Source organism: Coregonus clupeaformis, unplaced genomic scaffold (genome assembly GCF_020615455.1).
Source record: "Coregonus clupeaformis isolate EN_2021a unplaced genomic scaffold, ASM2061545v1 scaf0518, whole genome shotgun sequence".
Taxonomy (NCBI): Eukaryota; Metazoa; Chordata; class Actinopteri; order Salmoniformes; family Salmonidae; genus Coregonus; species Coregonus clupeaformis.
Window position 1 is genome coordinate 265,001 of NW_025533973.1, and position 15,160 is coordinate 280,160.

At 40.3% G+C, this 15,160-nt stretch overlaps 1 protein-coding gene across 1 annotated transcript in view; it reads left to right on the top strand.

Annotated features, from left to right (window-relative positions):
* Positions 1 to 2,706, top strand: part of kl (klotho) — a 51,918-nt gene extending 49,212 nt beyond the window's left edge. Inside the window, 1 exon segment of the mRNA XM_045215799.1 lies at positions 2,366 to 2,706. Coding sequence (XP_045071734.1) covers positions 2,366 to 2,706 — 341 coding nt within the window.
* The last annotated feature ends 12,454 nt before the right edge of the window (positions 2,707 to 15,160 follow it).

Below are 15,160 nucleotides of genomic sequence, written 5' to 3' on the forward strand. Positions count from 1 at the left end.
AAAATATTGACAAACTGAACGACTAAAAAAGCACCCTGAGGAAGCAGGTGCAGTTGGAGAGTTTAATAGAACACGATCAATAAACAACACACAAACAGGAATAGCGTCGGGACACGGAAACAGAGTCAATAACGCCTGACGGGAAATATCAACAGAGCGCTATATATATATATATGGGGAGTAATCAGGAAGGTGACAGAGTCCAGGTGTGTGCCTGATGATGAGGTGCAGGTGTTGCGTAATGATGGGTAACCACGGCCGGTGGTTAGTAGACCGGCGACGTCGAACGCCGGAGGGGGAGGAGCAGGAGTAGACGTGACAGGAAAAGCAAAGCTAAAATTATGTGTTTTAAGGTCTCTTATAAATATGTCCAAAGTTTTGCCCCCCCGCCCTCAGGTTCTCTGGCAGGCTATTCCAGAGGCTGGGGGCATAGTAACTAAAGGCTGCCTCTCCATGCCTCTTGGTCCTGGGCTTTGGGATAGTTAAAAGGCCAGAGGACCTAAGGGATCTACTGGGTACATACCTCAAAAGCATGAATGACATGTATTGGGGTGGCACAATCGTGGATTGATTTAAAAACCAATAGAAGAATCTTTAAATGAATTCTAAAACTCACAGGCAGCCGGTGCAGAGACCTTAAAACCGGTGTAATGTGTGCTCTCCGTCTGGTCTTGGTCAGTACCCGTGCTGCAGCATTCTGGGTGTTTTGCAGTTGACCAATGGCTTTCTTGGGTAGACCAGACAGGAGAGCATTACAGTAGTCAAGCCTGCTTGTAATAAAAGCATGTATGAGTCTCTCTGTATCAGCCTGAGAGAGAAACGGACGCACTTTGGCAATATTTTAGTAACATTCCTAATGTGTGATTCTAAATTGAGTTCAGAATCTAAAATAACACCTAGGTTTTTTTACCTGTTGTTTTATCTTTATTGCCCTGGAATTAAAATATGCGGCCAGATTCTCTCTCTGTGCTCCAACAATAAGTACCTCAGTGCTGTCTTTATTTAGCTGGAGGAAGTTGTGAGCCATCCAAGTATTTAAATGTAAATATAGCCAATATACCACGGCTAAGGGCTGTTCTGAACCGTGACACAACGCGGAGTACCTGGATACAGCCCTTAACCGTGGTATATTGGCCATATACCACAAACCCCCGAGGTGCCTTATTGCTATTATAAACGGGTTAACAACGTAATTAGATCAGTAAAAATAAATGTTTTTTCTAACGATACTGAGATTGAAATAACATAAGCCCCTTGTTCTCTTATGGTTATGAAGTCCAGAAAACAAGGCAATCGGAGAGCAAAAGCGTAAATAACGGGTGCGGTCAAAAACTGTTTGCCGCCGTAACTAGGGGTTACCATGACCATGTTGCCAACCCCTTATATGACATATATCATACCACGGCTGTCAGCCAATCAGCATTAAGGGCTCGAACCAACCAGTTTATAATGAGTGTTTTGCCCCATTTAAAATATATAATTATGAAATATTGCTATTGATAATGTGATTAATTGATAATGTCATTATGAACGTATTATGAAAGAAAGGAATGATGAACTTGAATGAATTATTCTTGTGTGTTTAACAATATGGAGTTTAGCTTTAGTCACTTACCCCTTTTTCTCAGGCACCCTTTACCTATGTCATATAGGCCTCCCGAGTGGCGCAGTGCTAGCTGTGCCACTAGAGATCCTGGTTCGAATCCAGGCTCTGTCGTAGCCGGCCGCGACCGGGAGACCCATGGGGCGGCGCATAATTGGCCCAGCGTCGTCCAGGGTAGGGGAGGGAATGGCCGGCAGGGATGTAGCTCAGTTGGTAGAGCATGGCGTTTGCAAACGCCAGGGTTGTGGGTTCAATTCCCACGGGGGGCCAGTATGAAAAATAAAATAATGTATGCACTCACTAACTGTAAATTGCTCTGGATTAGAGCGTCTGCTAAATGACTAAAATGTAAATATAGGGGGTTGAATGCTGATTGGCTGACAGCCGTGGAATGATATATGTCATATAAGGGGTTGGCAACATGGGCATGGTAACCCCTAGTTACGGCAGCAAACAGTTTTTGACCGCACCCTTTGTTTACGCTTTTGCTCTCCGATTGCCTTGTTTTCTGGACTTCATAACCATAAGAGAACAAGGGGCTTATGTTATTTCAATCTCAGTATCGTTATAAAAATGTTGATTCAAATATTTTTGCACAAGCAGAGCTTCGGATTCATTTTGGTAATGCATGCTGAACCAGGAAAGTATTTAAACGCGTATTTTACCATGAGCTAAAGGGTAACTTCAGATTTTGTTAACTGGAACGGATAGCCCTTACAATTGTGATAAACCTTTGCTTCTCCCTCCCCTCCGTTCCCCCAGCCTACACCCTAGATGGGGTGAATCTGAAGGGTTACTTCGCCTACTCCCTGAACGACCAGAGAGACCCAGGCTTCGGCCTGTACGGCCACGTCCAGGATGAGGAAATCATCAAGGCCTCTTTGTCCCAGTACCAGAACATTATCCAGCACAACGGCTTCCCCCTCCAGGGGACCCCTGCGTCGGCCCTGCAGTGCCCCAGTCAGCCCCTACCCTGCATGGGGTGTCTGGTCTTGGCCAAGAGGCCCGTGGTGGGGTTCCTCTCTCTGGTGGGGTCAGCGGTGCTGGTCACCCTGGGGCTGATTATATACTACGCTGCCAAGAGACACATAGACAGGGGCTGAGGTCCAAATGGCACCATATTCTCTAATATATAAGGCCCATAGGGCTCTAGTCTAAAGTAGTGCACTATGTAGGGAACAGGGTGGCATTTGGGATACAACCATTATCACTGGTGATGAAGATGAAGATGAAGATGAAGTTTATTTATAAAGCGCCAGTTATAGGAAGTCTTAAACTAAGGAACCCTAACCCTATTAATACCCTGACTTACTAGTCACTAGGCTAAACTAAGGAACCCTAACCCTATTAATACCCTGACTTACTAGTCACTAGGCTAAACTAAGGAACCCTAACCCTATTAATACCCTGACTTACTAGTCACTAGGCTAAACTAAGGAACCCTAACCCTATTAATACCCTGACTTACTAAATTAGTCACTAGGCTAAACTAAGGAACCCTAACCCTATTAATACCCTGACTTACTAGTCACTAGGCTAAACTAAGGAACCCTAACCCTATTAATACCCTGACTTACTAGTCACTAGGCTAAACTAAGGAACCCTAACCCTATTAATACCCTGACTTACTAGTCACTAGGCTAAACTAAGGAACCCTAACCCTATTAATACCCTGACTTACTAGTCACTAGGCTAAACTAAGGAACCCTAACCCTATTAATACCTGACTTACTAAATTAGTCACTAGGCTAAACTAAGGAACCCTAACCCTATTAATACCTGACTTACTAGTCACTAGGCTAAACTAAGGAACCCTAACCCTATTAATACCCTGACTTACTAGTCACTAGGCTAAACTAAGGAACCCTAACACTATTAATACCCTGACTTACTAAATTAGTCACTAGGCTAAACTAATGTACCCTAACCCTAGTAATACCCTGACTTACTAAATTAGTCACTAGGCTAAACTAAGGAACCCTAACCCTATTAATACCCTGACTTACTAAATTAGTCACTAGGCTAAACTAAGGAACCCTAACCCTATTAATACCCTGACTTACTAAATTAGTCACTAGGCTAAACTAAGGAACCCTAACCCTATTAATACCCTGACTTACTAGTCACTAGGCTAAACTAAGGAACCCTAACCCTATTAATACCCTGACTTACTAGTCACTAGGCTAAACTAAGGAACCCTAACCCTATTAATACCCTGACTTACTAGTCACTAGGCTAAACTAAGGAACCCTAACCCTATTAATACCCTGACTTACTAAATTAGTCACTAGGCTAAACTAAGGAACCCTAACCCTATTAATACCCTGACTTACTAGTCACTAGGCTAAACTAAGGAACCCTAACCCTATTAATACCCTGACTTACTAGTCACTAGGCTAAACTAAGGAACCCTAACCCTATTAATACCCTGACTTACTAAATTAGTCACTAGGCTAAACTAAGGTACCCTAACCCTAGTAATAACCTGACTTACTAAATTAGTCACTAGGCTAAACTAAGGAACCCTAACCCTATTAATACCCTGACTTACTAAATTAGTCACTAGGCTAAACTAAGGAACCCTAACCCTATTAATACCCTGACTTACTAAATTAGTCACTAGGCTAAACTAAGGAACCCTAACCCTATTAATACCTGACTTACTAGTCACTAGGCTAAACTAAGGAACCCTAACCCTATTAATACCCTGACTTACTAGTCACTAGGCTAAACTAAGGAACCCTAACCCTATTAATACCCTGACTTACTAGTCACTAGGCTAAACTAAGGAACCCTAACCCTATTAATACCCTGACTTACTAAATTAGTCACTAGGCTAAACTAAGGAACCCTAACCCTATTAATACCCTGACTTACTAGTCACTAGGCTAAACTAAGGAACCCTAACCCTATTAATACCCTGACTTACTAGTCACTAGGCTAAACTAAGGAACCCTAACCCTATTAATACCCTGACTTACTAGTCACTAGGCTAAACTAAGGAACCCTAACCCTATTAATACCCTGACTTACTAGTCACTAGGCTAAACTAAGGAACCCTAACCCTATTAATACCCTGACTTACTAAATTAGTCACTAGGCTAAACTAAGGAACCCTAACCCTATTAATACCCTGACTTACTAGTCACTAGGCTAAACTAAGGAACCCTAACCCTATTAATACCCTGACTTACTAAATTAGTCACTAGGCTAAACTAAGGAACCCTAACCCTATTAATACAATGACTTACTAGTCACTAGGCTAAACTAAGGAACCCTAACCCTATTAATACCCTGACATACTAAATTAGTCACTAGGCTAAACTAAGGAACCCTAACCCTATTAATACCCTGACTTACTAGTCACTAGGCTAAACTAAGGAACCCTAACCCTATTAATACCCTGACTTACTAAATTAGTCACTAGGCTAAACTAAGGAACCTAACCCTATTAATACCCTGACTTACTAGTCACTAGGCTAAACTAAGGAACCCTAACCCTATTAATACCCTGACACTAGGTCACTAGGCTAAACTAAGGAACCCTAACCCTATTAATGCCTGACTTTAAATTAGTCACTAGGCTAAACTAAGGTACCTAACCCTATTAATACCCTGACTTACTAAATTAGTCACTAGGCTAAACTAAGGAACCCTAACCCTATTAATACCCTGACTTACTAAATTAGTCACTAGGCTAAACTAAGGAACCCTAACCCTATTAATACCCCTGACTTACTAAATTAGTCACTAGGCTAAACTAAGGAACCCTAACCCTATTAATACCCTGACTTACTAGTCACTAGGCTAAACTAAGGAACCTAACCCTATTAATACCCTGACTTACTAGTCACTAGGCTAAACTAAGGAACCCTAACCCTATTAATACCCTGACTTACTAGTCACTAGGCTAAACTAAGGAACCCTAACCCTATTAATACCCTGACTTACTAAATTAGTCACTAGGCTAAACTAAGGAACCCCTAACCCTATTAATACCCTGACTTACTAGTCACTAGGCTAAACTAAGGAACCCTAACCCTATTAATACCCTGACTTACTATTAGTCACTAGGCTAAACTAAGGAACCCTAACCCTATTAATACCCTGACTTACTAGTCACTAGGCTAAACTAAGGAACCCTAACCCTATTAATACCCTGACTTACTAAATTAGTCACTAGGCTAAACTAAGGAACCCTAACCCTATTAATACCTGACTTTAAAACTAGTCACTAGGCTAAACTAAGGAACCCTAACCCTATTAATCCCTGACTTACTAGTCACTAGGCTAAACTAAGGAACCCTAACCCTATTAATACCCTGACTTACTAGTCACTAGGCTAAACTAAGGAACCCTAACCCTATTAATATCCTGACTTACTAGTCACTGGCTAAACTAAGGAACCCTAACCCTATTAATACCCTGACTTACTAGTCACTAGGCTAAACTAAGGAACCCTAACCCTATTAATACCTGACTTACTAGTCACTAGGCTAAACTAAGGAACCCTAACCTATTAATCCTGACTTACTAAATTAGTCACTAGGCTAAACTAAGGAACCCTAACCCTATTAATACCCTGACTTACTAGTCACTAGGCTAAACTAAGGAACCCTAACCCTATTAATACCCTGACTTACTAGTCACTAGGCTAAACTAAGGAACCCTAACTCTATTAATACCCTGACTTACTAAATTAGTCGCTAGGCTAAACTAAGGAACCCTAACCCTATTAATACCCTGACTTACTAAATTAGTCACTAGGCTAAACTAAGGAACCCTAACCCTATTAATACCCTGACTTACTAGTCACTAGGCTAAACTAAGGAACCCTAACCCTATTAATACCCTGACTTGCTAGTCACTAGGCTAAACTAAGGAACCCTAACCCTATTAATACCCTGACTTACTAAATTAGTCACTAGGCTAAACTAAGGAACCCTAACCCTATTAATACCCTGACTTACTAAATTAGTCACTAGGCTAAACTAAGGAACCCTAACTCTATTAATACCCTGACTTACTAGTCACTAGGCTAAACTAAGGAACCCTAACCGTATTAATACCCTGACTTACTAAATTAGTCACTAGGCTAAACTAAGGAACCCTAACCCTATTAATACCTGACTTACTAGTCACTAGGCTAAACTAAGGAACCTAACCCTATTAATACCCTGACTTACTAGTCACTAGGCTAAACTAAGGAACCTAACCCTATTAATCCTGACTTACTAAATTGGTCACTAGGCTAAACTAAGGAACCCTAACCCTATTAATACCCTGACTTACTAGTCACTAGGCTAAACTAAGGAACCCTAACCCTATTAATACCCTGACTTAATAGTCACTAGGCTAAACTAAGGAACCCTAACCCTATTAATACCCTGACTTACTAAATTAGTCGCTAGGCTAAACTAAGGAACCCTAACCCTATTAATACCTGACTTACTAAATTAGTCACTAGGCTAAACTAAGGAACCCTAACCCTATTAATACCCTGACTTACTAGTCACTAGGCTAAACTAAGGAACCTAACCCTATTAATACCTGACTTACTAGTCACTAGGCTAAACTAAGGAACCTAACCCTATTAATACCCTGACTTACTAAATTAGTCACTAGGCTAAACTAAGAACCCTAACCCTATTAATACCCTGACTTACTAATTAGTCACTAGGCTAAACTAAGGAACCCTAACCTATTAATACCCTGACTTACTAGTCACTAGGCTAAACTAAGGAACCCTAACCCTATTAATACCCTGACTTACTAGTTACTAGGCTAAACTAAGGAACCCTAACCGTATTAATACCCTGACTACTAAATTAGTCACTAGGCTAAACTAAGGAACCCTAACCCTATTAATACCCTGACTTACTAGTCACTAGGCTAAACTAAGGAACCCTAACCCTATTAATACCCTGACTTACTAGTCACTAGGCTAAACTAAGGAACCCTAACCCTATTAATACCCTGACTTACTAGTCACTAGGCTAAACTAAGGAACCCTAACCCTATTAATACCCTGACTTACTATAGTCACTAGGCTAAACTAAGGAACCCTAACCCTATTAATACCCTGACTTACTTAGTCACTAGGCTAAACTAAGAACCCTAACCCTATTAATACCCTGACTTACTAGTCACTAGGCTAAACTAAGGAACCCTAACTCCTATTAATACCTGACTTACAAATTAGTCACTAGGCTAAACTAAGGAACCCTAACCCTATTAATACCCTGACTTACTAGTCACTAGGCTAAACTAAGGAACCCTAACCCTATTAATACCCTGACTTACTAAATTAGTCACTAGGGCTAAACTAAGGAACCTAACCCTATTAATCCTGACTTACTAGTCACTAGGCTAAACTAAGGAACCCTAACCTATTAATACCCTGACTTACTAAATTAGTCACTAGGCTAAACTAAGGAACCCTAACCCTATTAATACCCTGACTTACTAGTCACTAGGCTAAACTAAGGAACCCTAACCCTATTAATACCCTGACTTACTAGTCACTAGGCTAAACTAAGGAACCCTAACCCTATTAATACCTGACTTACTAAATTAGTCACTAGGCTAAACTAAGGAACCCTAACCCTATTAATACCTGACTTACTAATAGTCACTAGGCTAAACTAAGGAACCCTAACCCTATTAATACCCTGACTTACTTAGTCACTAGGCTAAACTAAGGAACCCTAACCCTATTAATACCCTGACTTACTTAGTCACTAGGGCTAAACTAAGGAACCCTAACCCTATTAATACCCTGACTTACTAGTCACTAGGCTAAACTAAGGAACCCTAACCCTATTAATACCCTGACTTACTAGTCACTAGGCTAAACTAAGGAACCTAACCCTATTAATACCCTGACTTACTAGTCACTAGGCTAAACTAAGGAACCCTAACCCTATTAATACCCTGACTTACTAAATTAGTCACTAGGCTAAACTAAGGAACCCTAACCCTATTAATACCTGACTTACTAGTCACTAGGCTAAACTAAGGAACCCTAACCTATTAATACCCTGACTTACTAGTCACTAGGCTAAACTAAGGAACCCCTAACCCTATTAATTCTGACCTAAATTGGTCACTAGGCTAAACTAAGGAACCCTAACCCTATTAATACCCTGACTTACTAGTCACTAGGCTAAACTAAGGAACCCTAACCCTATTAATACCCTGACTTACTAAATTAGTCACTAGGCTAAACTAAGGAACCCCTAACCCCATTAATACCCTGACTTACTAAATTAGTCACTGAGGCTAAACTAAGGAACCTAACCCTATTAATACCCTGACTTACTAGTCACTAGGCTAAACTAAGGAACCCTAACCCTATTAATACCCTGACTTACTAGTCACTAGGCTAAACTAAGGAACCCTAACCCTATTAATATCCTGACTTACTAGTCACTAGGCTAAACTAAGGAACCCTAACCCTATTAATCCTGACTTACTAAATTAGTCACTAGGCTAAACTAAGGAACCCTAACCCTATTAATACCTGACTTACTAGTCACTAGGCTAAACTAAGGAACCCTAACCCTATTAATACCCTGACTTACTAAATTAGTCACTAGGCTAAACTAAGGAACCCTAACCCTATTAATACCCTGACTTACTAGTCACTAGGCTAAACTAAGGGAACCCTAACCCTATTAATACCCTGACTTACTAGTCACTAGGCTAAACTAAGGAACCCTAACCCTATTAATACCTGACTTACTAAATTAGTCGCTAGGCTAAACTAAGGAACCCTAACCTATTAATACCCTGACTTACTAGTCACTAGGCTAAACTAAGGAACCTAACCCTATTAATACCCTGACTTACTAGTCACTAGGCTAAACTAAGGAACCCTAACCCTATTAATACCCTGACTTACTAGTCACTAGGCTAAACTAAGGAACCCTAACCCTATTAATACCTGACTTACATTAGTCACTAGGCTAAACTAAGGAACCCTAACCCTATTAATACCCTGACACAAATTAGTCACTAGGCTAAACTAAGGAACCCTAACTCTATTAATACCCTGACTTACTAGTCACTAGGCTAAACTAAGGAACCCTAACCGTATTAATACCCTGACTACTAAATTAGTCACTAGGCTAAACTAAGGAACCCTAACCCTATTAATACCCTGACTTACTAGTCACTAGGCTAAACTAAGGAACCCTAACCCTATTAATACCCTGACTTACTAGTCACTAGGCTAAACTAAGGAACCCTAACCCTATTAATACCCCTGACTTACTAAATTAGTCACCAGGCTAAACTAAGGAACCCTAACCCTATTAATACCCTGACTTACTAGTCACTAGGCTAAACTAAGGAACCCTAACCCTATTAATACCCTGACTTACTAGTCACTAGGCTAAACTAAGGAACCTAACCCTATTAATACCCTGACTTACAATAGTCACTAGGCTAAACTAAGGAACCCTAACCCTATTAATACCCTGACTTACTAAATTAGTCACTGAGGCTAAACTAAGGAACCCTAACCCTATTAATACCCTGACTTACTAGTCACTAGGCTAAACTAAGGAACCCTAACCCTATTAATACCTGACTTACTAAATTAGTCACTAGGCTAAACTAAGGAACCCTAACCCTATTAATACCTGACTTACTAGTCACTAGGCTAAACTAAGGAACCCTAACCCTATTAATACCCTGACTTACTAGTCACTAGGCTAAACTAAGGAACCCTAACTCTATTAATACCTGACTTACTAAATTAGTCGCTAGGCTAAACTAAGGAACCCTAACCCTATTAATACCCTGACTTACTAATTAGTCACTAGGCTAAACTAAGGAACCCTAACCCTATTAATACCCTGACTTACTAGTCACTAGGGCTAAACTAAGGAACCCTAACCCTATTAATACCCTGACTTGCATAGTCACTAGGCTAAACTAAGGAACCCTAACCCTATTAATACCCTGACTTACTAAATTAGTCACTAGGCTAAACTAAGGAACCCTAACCCTATTAATCCTGACTACTAATTAGTCACTAGGCTAAACTAAGGAACCCTAACTCTATTAATACCCTGACTTACTAGTCACTAGGCTAAACTAAGGAACCCTAACCCTATTAATACCCTGACTTACTAAATTAGTCACTAGGCTAAACTAAGGAACCCTAACCCTTATTAATACCCTGACTTACTAGTCACTAGGCTAAACTAAGGAACCCTAACCCTATTAATACCCTGACTTACTAGTCACTAGGCTAAACTAAGGGGAACCCTAACCCTATTAATACCCTGACTTACTAAATTAGTCACTAGGCTAAACTAAGGAACCCTAACCCTATTAATACCCTGACTTACTAGTCACTAGGCTAAACTAAGGAACCCTAACCCTATTAATACCCTGACTTACTAGTCACTAGGCTAAACTAAGGAACCCTAACCCTATTAATACCTGACACGAAATTAGTCACTAGGCTAAACTAAGGAACCCTAACCCTATTAATACCCTGACTTACTAGTCACTAGGCTAAACTAAGGAACCCTAACCCTATTAATACCCTGACACTAAATTGGTCACTAGGCTAAACTAAGGAACCCTAACCCTATTAATACCCTGACTTACTAGTCACTAGGCTAAACTAAGGAACCCTAACCCTATTAATACCCTGACTTACTAGTCACTAGGCTAAACTAAGGAACCCTAACCCTATTAATACCCTGACTTACTAGTCACTAGGCTAAACTAAGGAACCCTAACCCTATTAATACCCTGACTTACTAGTCACTAGGCTAAACTAAGGAACCCTAACCCTATTAATACCCTGACTTACTAGTCACTAGGCTAAACTAAGGAACCCTAACCCTATTAATACCCTGACTTACTAGTCACTAGGCTAAACTAAGGAACCCTAACCCTATTAATACCCTGACTTACTAGGTCACTAGGCTAAACTAAGGAACCCTAACCCTATTAATACCCTGACTTACTAGTCACTAGGCTAAACTAAGGAACCCTAACCCTATTAATACCCTGACTTACTAGTCACTAGGCTAAACTAAGGAACCCTAACCCTATTAATACCTGACTTACTAAATTAGTCACTAGGCTAAACTAAGGAACCCTAACCCTATTAATACCCTGACTTACTAGTCACTAGGCTAAAACTAAGGAACCCTAACCCTATTAATACCCTGACTTACTAGTCACTAGGCTAAACTAAGGAACCCTAACCCTATTAATACCCTGACTTACTAGTCACTAGGCTAAACTAAGGAACCCTAACCCTATTAATACCCTGACTTACTAGTCACTAGGCTAAACTAAGGAACCCTAACCCTATTAATACCCTGACTTACTAGTCACTAGGCTAAACTAAGGAACCCTAACCCTATTAATACCCTGACTTACTAAATTAGTCACTAGGCTAAACTAAGGAACCCTAACCCTATTAATACCCTGACTTACTAAATTGGTCACTAGGCTAAACTAAGGAACCCTAACCCTATTAATACCCTGACTTACTGAGTCACTAGGCTAAACTAAGGAACCCTAACCCTATTAATACCCTGACACTAGAGTCACTAGGCTAAACTAAGGAACCCCTAACCCTATTAATACCCTGACTTACGAGTCACTAGGCTAAACTAAGGAACCCTAACCCTATTAATACCCTGACTTACTAAATTGGTCACTAGGCTAAACTAAGGAACCCTAACCCTATTAATAGCCTGACTTACTAGTCACTGGCTAAACTAAGGAACCCTAACCTTATTAATACCCTGACTTACTAGTCACTAGGGCTAAACTAAGGAACCCTAACCCTATTAATACCCTGACTTACTAGTCACTGAGGCTAAACTAAGGAACCCTAACCCTATTAATACCTGACTTACTAGTCACTAGGCTAAACTAAGGAACCCTAACCCTATTAATACCCTGACACTAGTCACTAGTCTAAACTAATGAACCCTAAGCCTAATAATACCTGACTTACTAGTCACTAGGCTAAACTAAGGAACCCTAACCCTATTAATACCCTGACTTACTAGTCTCTAGGCTAAACTAAGGAACCCTAACCCTATTAATACCCTGACTTACTAGTCACTAGGCTAAACTAAGGAACCTAACCCTATTAATACCCTGACTTACTAGTCACTAGGCTAAACTAAGGAACCCTAACCCTATTAATACCTGACTTACTAAATTAGTCACTAGGCTAAACTAAGGAACCCTAACCCTATTAATACCTCTGACTTACAATTAGTCACTAGGCTAAACTAAGGAACCCTAACCCTATTAATACCCTGACTTACTAAATTAGTCACTAGGCTAAACTAAGGAACCCTAACCCTATTAATACCCTGTCTTACTAAATTAGTCACTAGGCTAAACTAAGGAACCCTAACCCTATTAATACCCTGACTTACTAGTCACTAGGCTAAACTAAGGAACCCTAACCCTATTAATACCCTGACTTACTAAATTAGTCACTAGGCTAAACGAAGGAACCCTAACCCTATTAATACCCTGACTTACTAGTCACTAGGCTAAACTAAGGAACCCTAACCCTATTAATACCCTGACTTACTAGTCACTAGGCTAAACTAAGGAACCCTAACCCTATTAATACCCTGACTTACATAGTCACTAGGCTAAACTAAGGAACCCTAACCCTATTAATACCTGACTTACTAGTCACTAGGCTAAACTAAGGACTATGAAACTGCCTAACTCCTATTAATACCCTGACTTACTAGTCACTAGGCTAAACTAAGGAACCCTAACACTATTAATACCCTGACTTACTAGTCACTAGGCTAAACTAAGGAACCCTAACCCTATTAATACCCTGACTTACTAAATTGGTCACTAGGCTAAACGAAGGAACCCTAACCCTATTAATACCCTGACTTACTAGTCACTAGGCCAAACTAAGGAACCCTAACCCTATTAATACCCTGACTTACTAGTCACTAGGCTAAACTAAGGAACCCTAACCCTATTAATACCCTGACTTACAAATTAGTCACTAGGCTAAACTAAGGAACCCTAACCCTATTAATACCCTGACTTACTAGTCACTAGGCTAAACTAAGGAACCCTAACCCTATTAATCCTGACTTACTAAATTAGTCACTAGGCTAAACTAAGGAACCCTAACCCTATTAATACCCTGACTTACTAGTCACTAGGCTAAACTAAGGAACCCTAACCCTATTTATACCCTGACTTACTAGTCACTAGGCTAAACTAAGGAACCCTAACCCTATTAATACCCTGACTTACAATTAGTCACTAGGCTAAACTAAGGAACCCTAACCCTATTAATACCCTGACTTACTAAATTAGTCACTAGGCTAAACTAAGGAACCCTAACCCTATTAATACCCTGACTTACTAAATTAGTCACTAGGCTAAACTAAGGAACCCTAACCCTATTAATACCTGACTTACTAGTCACTAGGCTAAACTAAGGAACCCTAACCCTATTAATACCCTGACTTACATAGTCACTAGGCTAAACTAAGGAACCCTAACCCTATTAATACCCTGACTTACAATTAGTCACTAGGCTAAACTAAGGAACCCTAACCCTATTAATACCCTGACTTACTAGTCACTAGGCTAAACTAAGGAACCCTAACCCTATTAATACCCTGACTTACTAGTCACTAGGCTAAACTAAGGAACCCTAACCCTATTAATACCCTGACTTACTAGTCACTAGGCTAAACTAAGGAACCCTAACCCTATTAATACCCTGACTTACTAGTCACTAGGCTAAACTAAGGAACCCTAACCCTATTAATACCTGACTTACTAGTCACTAGGCTAAACTAAGGAACCCTAACCCTATTAATACCCTGACTTACTAGTCACTGGGCTAAACTAAGGAACCCTAACCCTATTAATACCCTGACTTACTAGGTCACTAGGCTAAACTAAGGAACCCTAACCCTATTAATACCCTGACTTGCTAGTCACTAGCCTAAACTAAGGAACCCTAACCCTATTAATACCCTGACTTACTAGTCACTAGGCTAAACTAAGGAACCCTAACCCTATTAATACCCTGACTTACTAGTCACTAGGCTAAACTAAGGAACCCTAACCCTATTAATACCCTGACTTACTAGTCACTAGGCTAAACTAAGGAACCCTAACCCTATTAATACCCTGACTTACTAGTCACTAGGCTAAACTAAGGAACCCTAACCCTATTAATACCCTGACTTACGAGTTAATAGGCTAAACTAAGGAGCCCTAACCCTATTAATACCCTGACTTACTAAATTAGTCACTAGGCTAAACTAAGGAACCCTAACCCTATTAATACCCTGACTTACTAGTCACTAGGCTAAACTAAGGAACCCTAACCCTATTAATACCCTGACTTACTAGTCACTAGGCTAAACTAAGGAACCCTAACCCTATTAATACCCTGACTTACTACTATCACTAGGCTAAACTAAGGAACCCTAACCCTATTAATACCCTGACTTACTAGTCACTAGGCTAAACTAAGGAACCCTAACCCTATTAATACCCTGACTT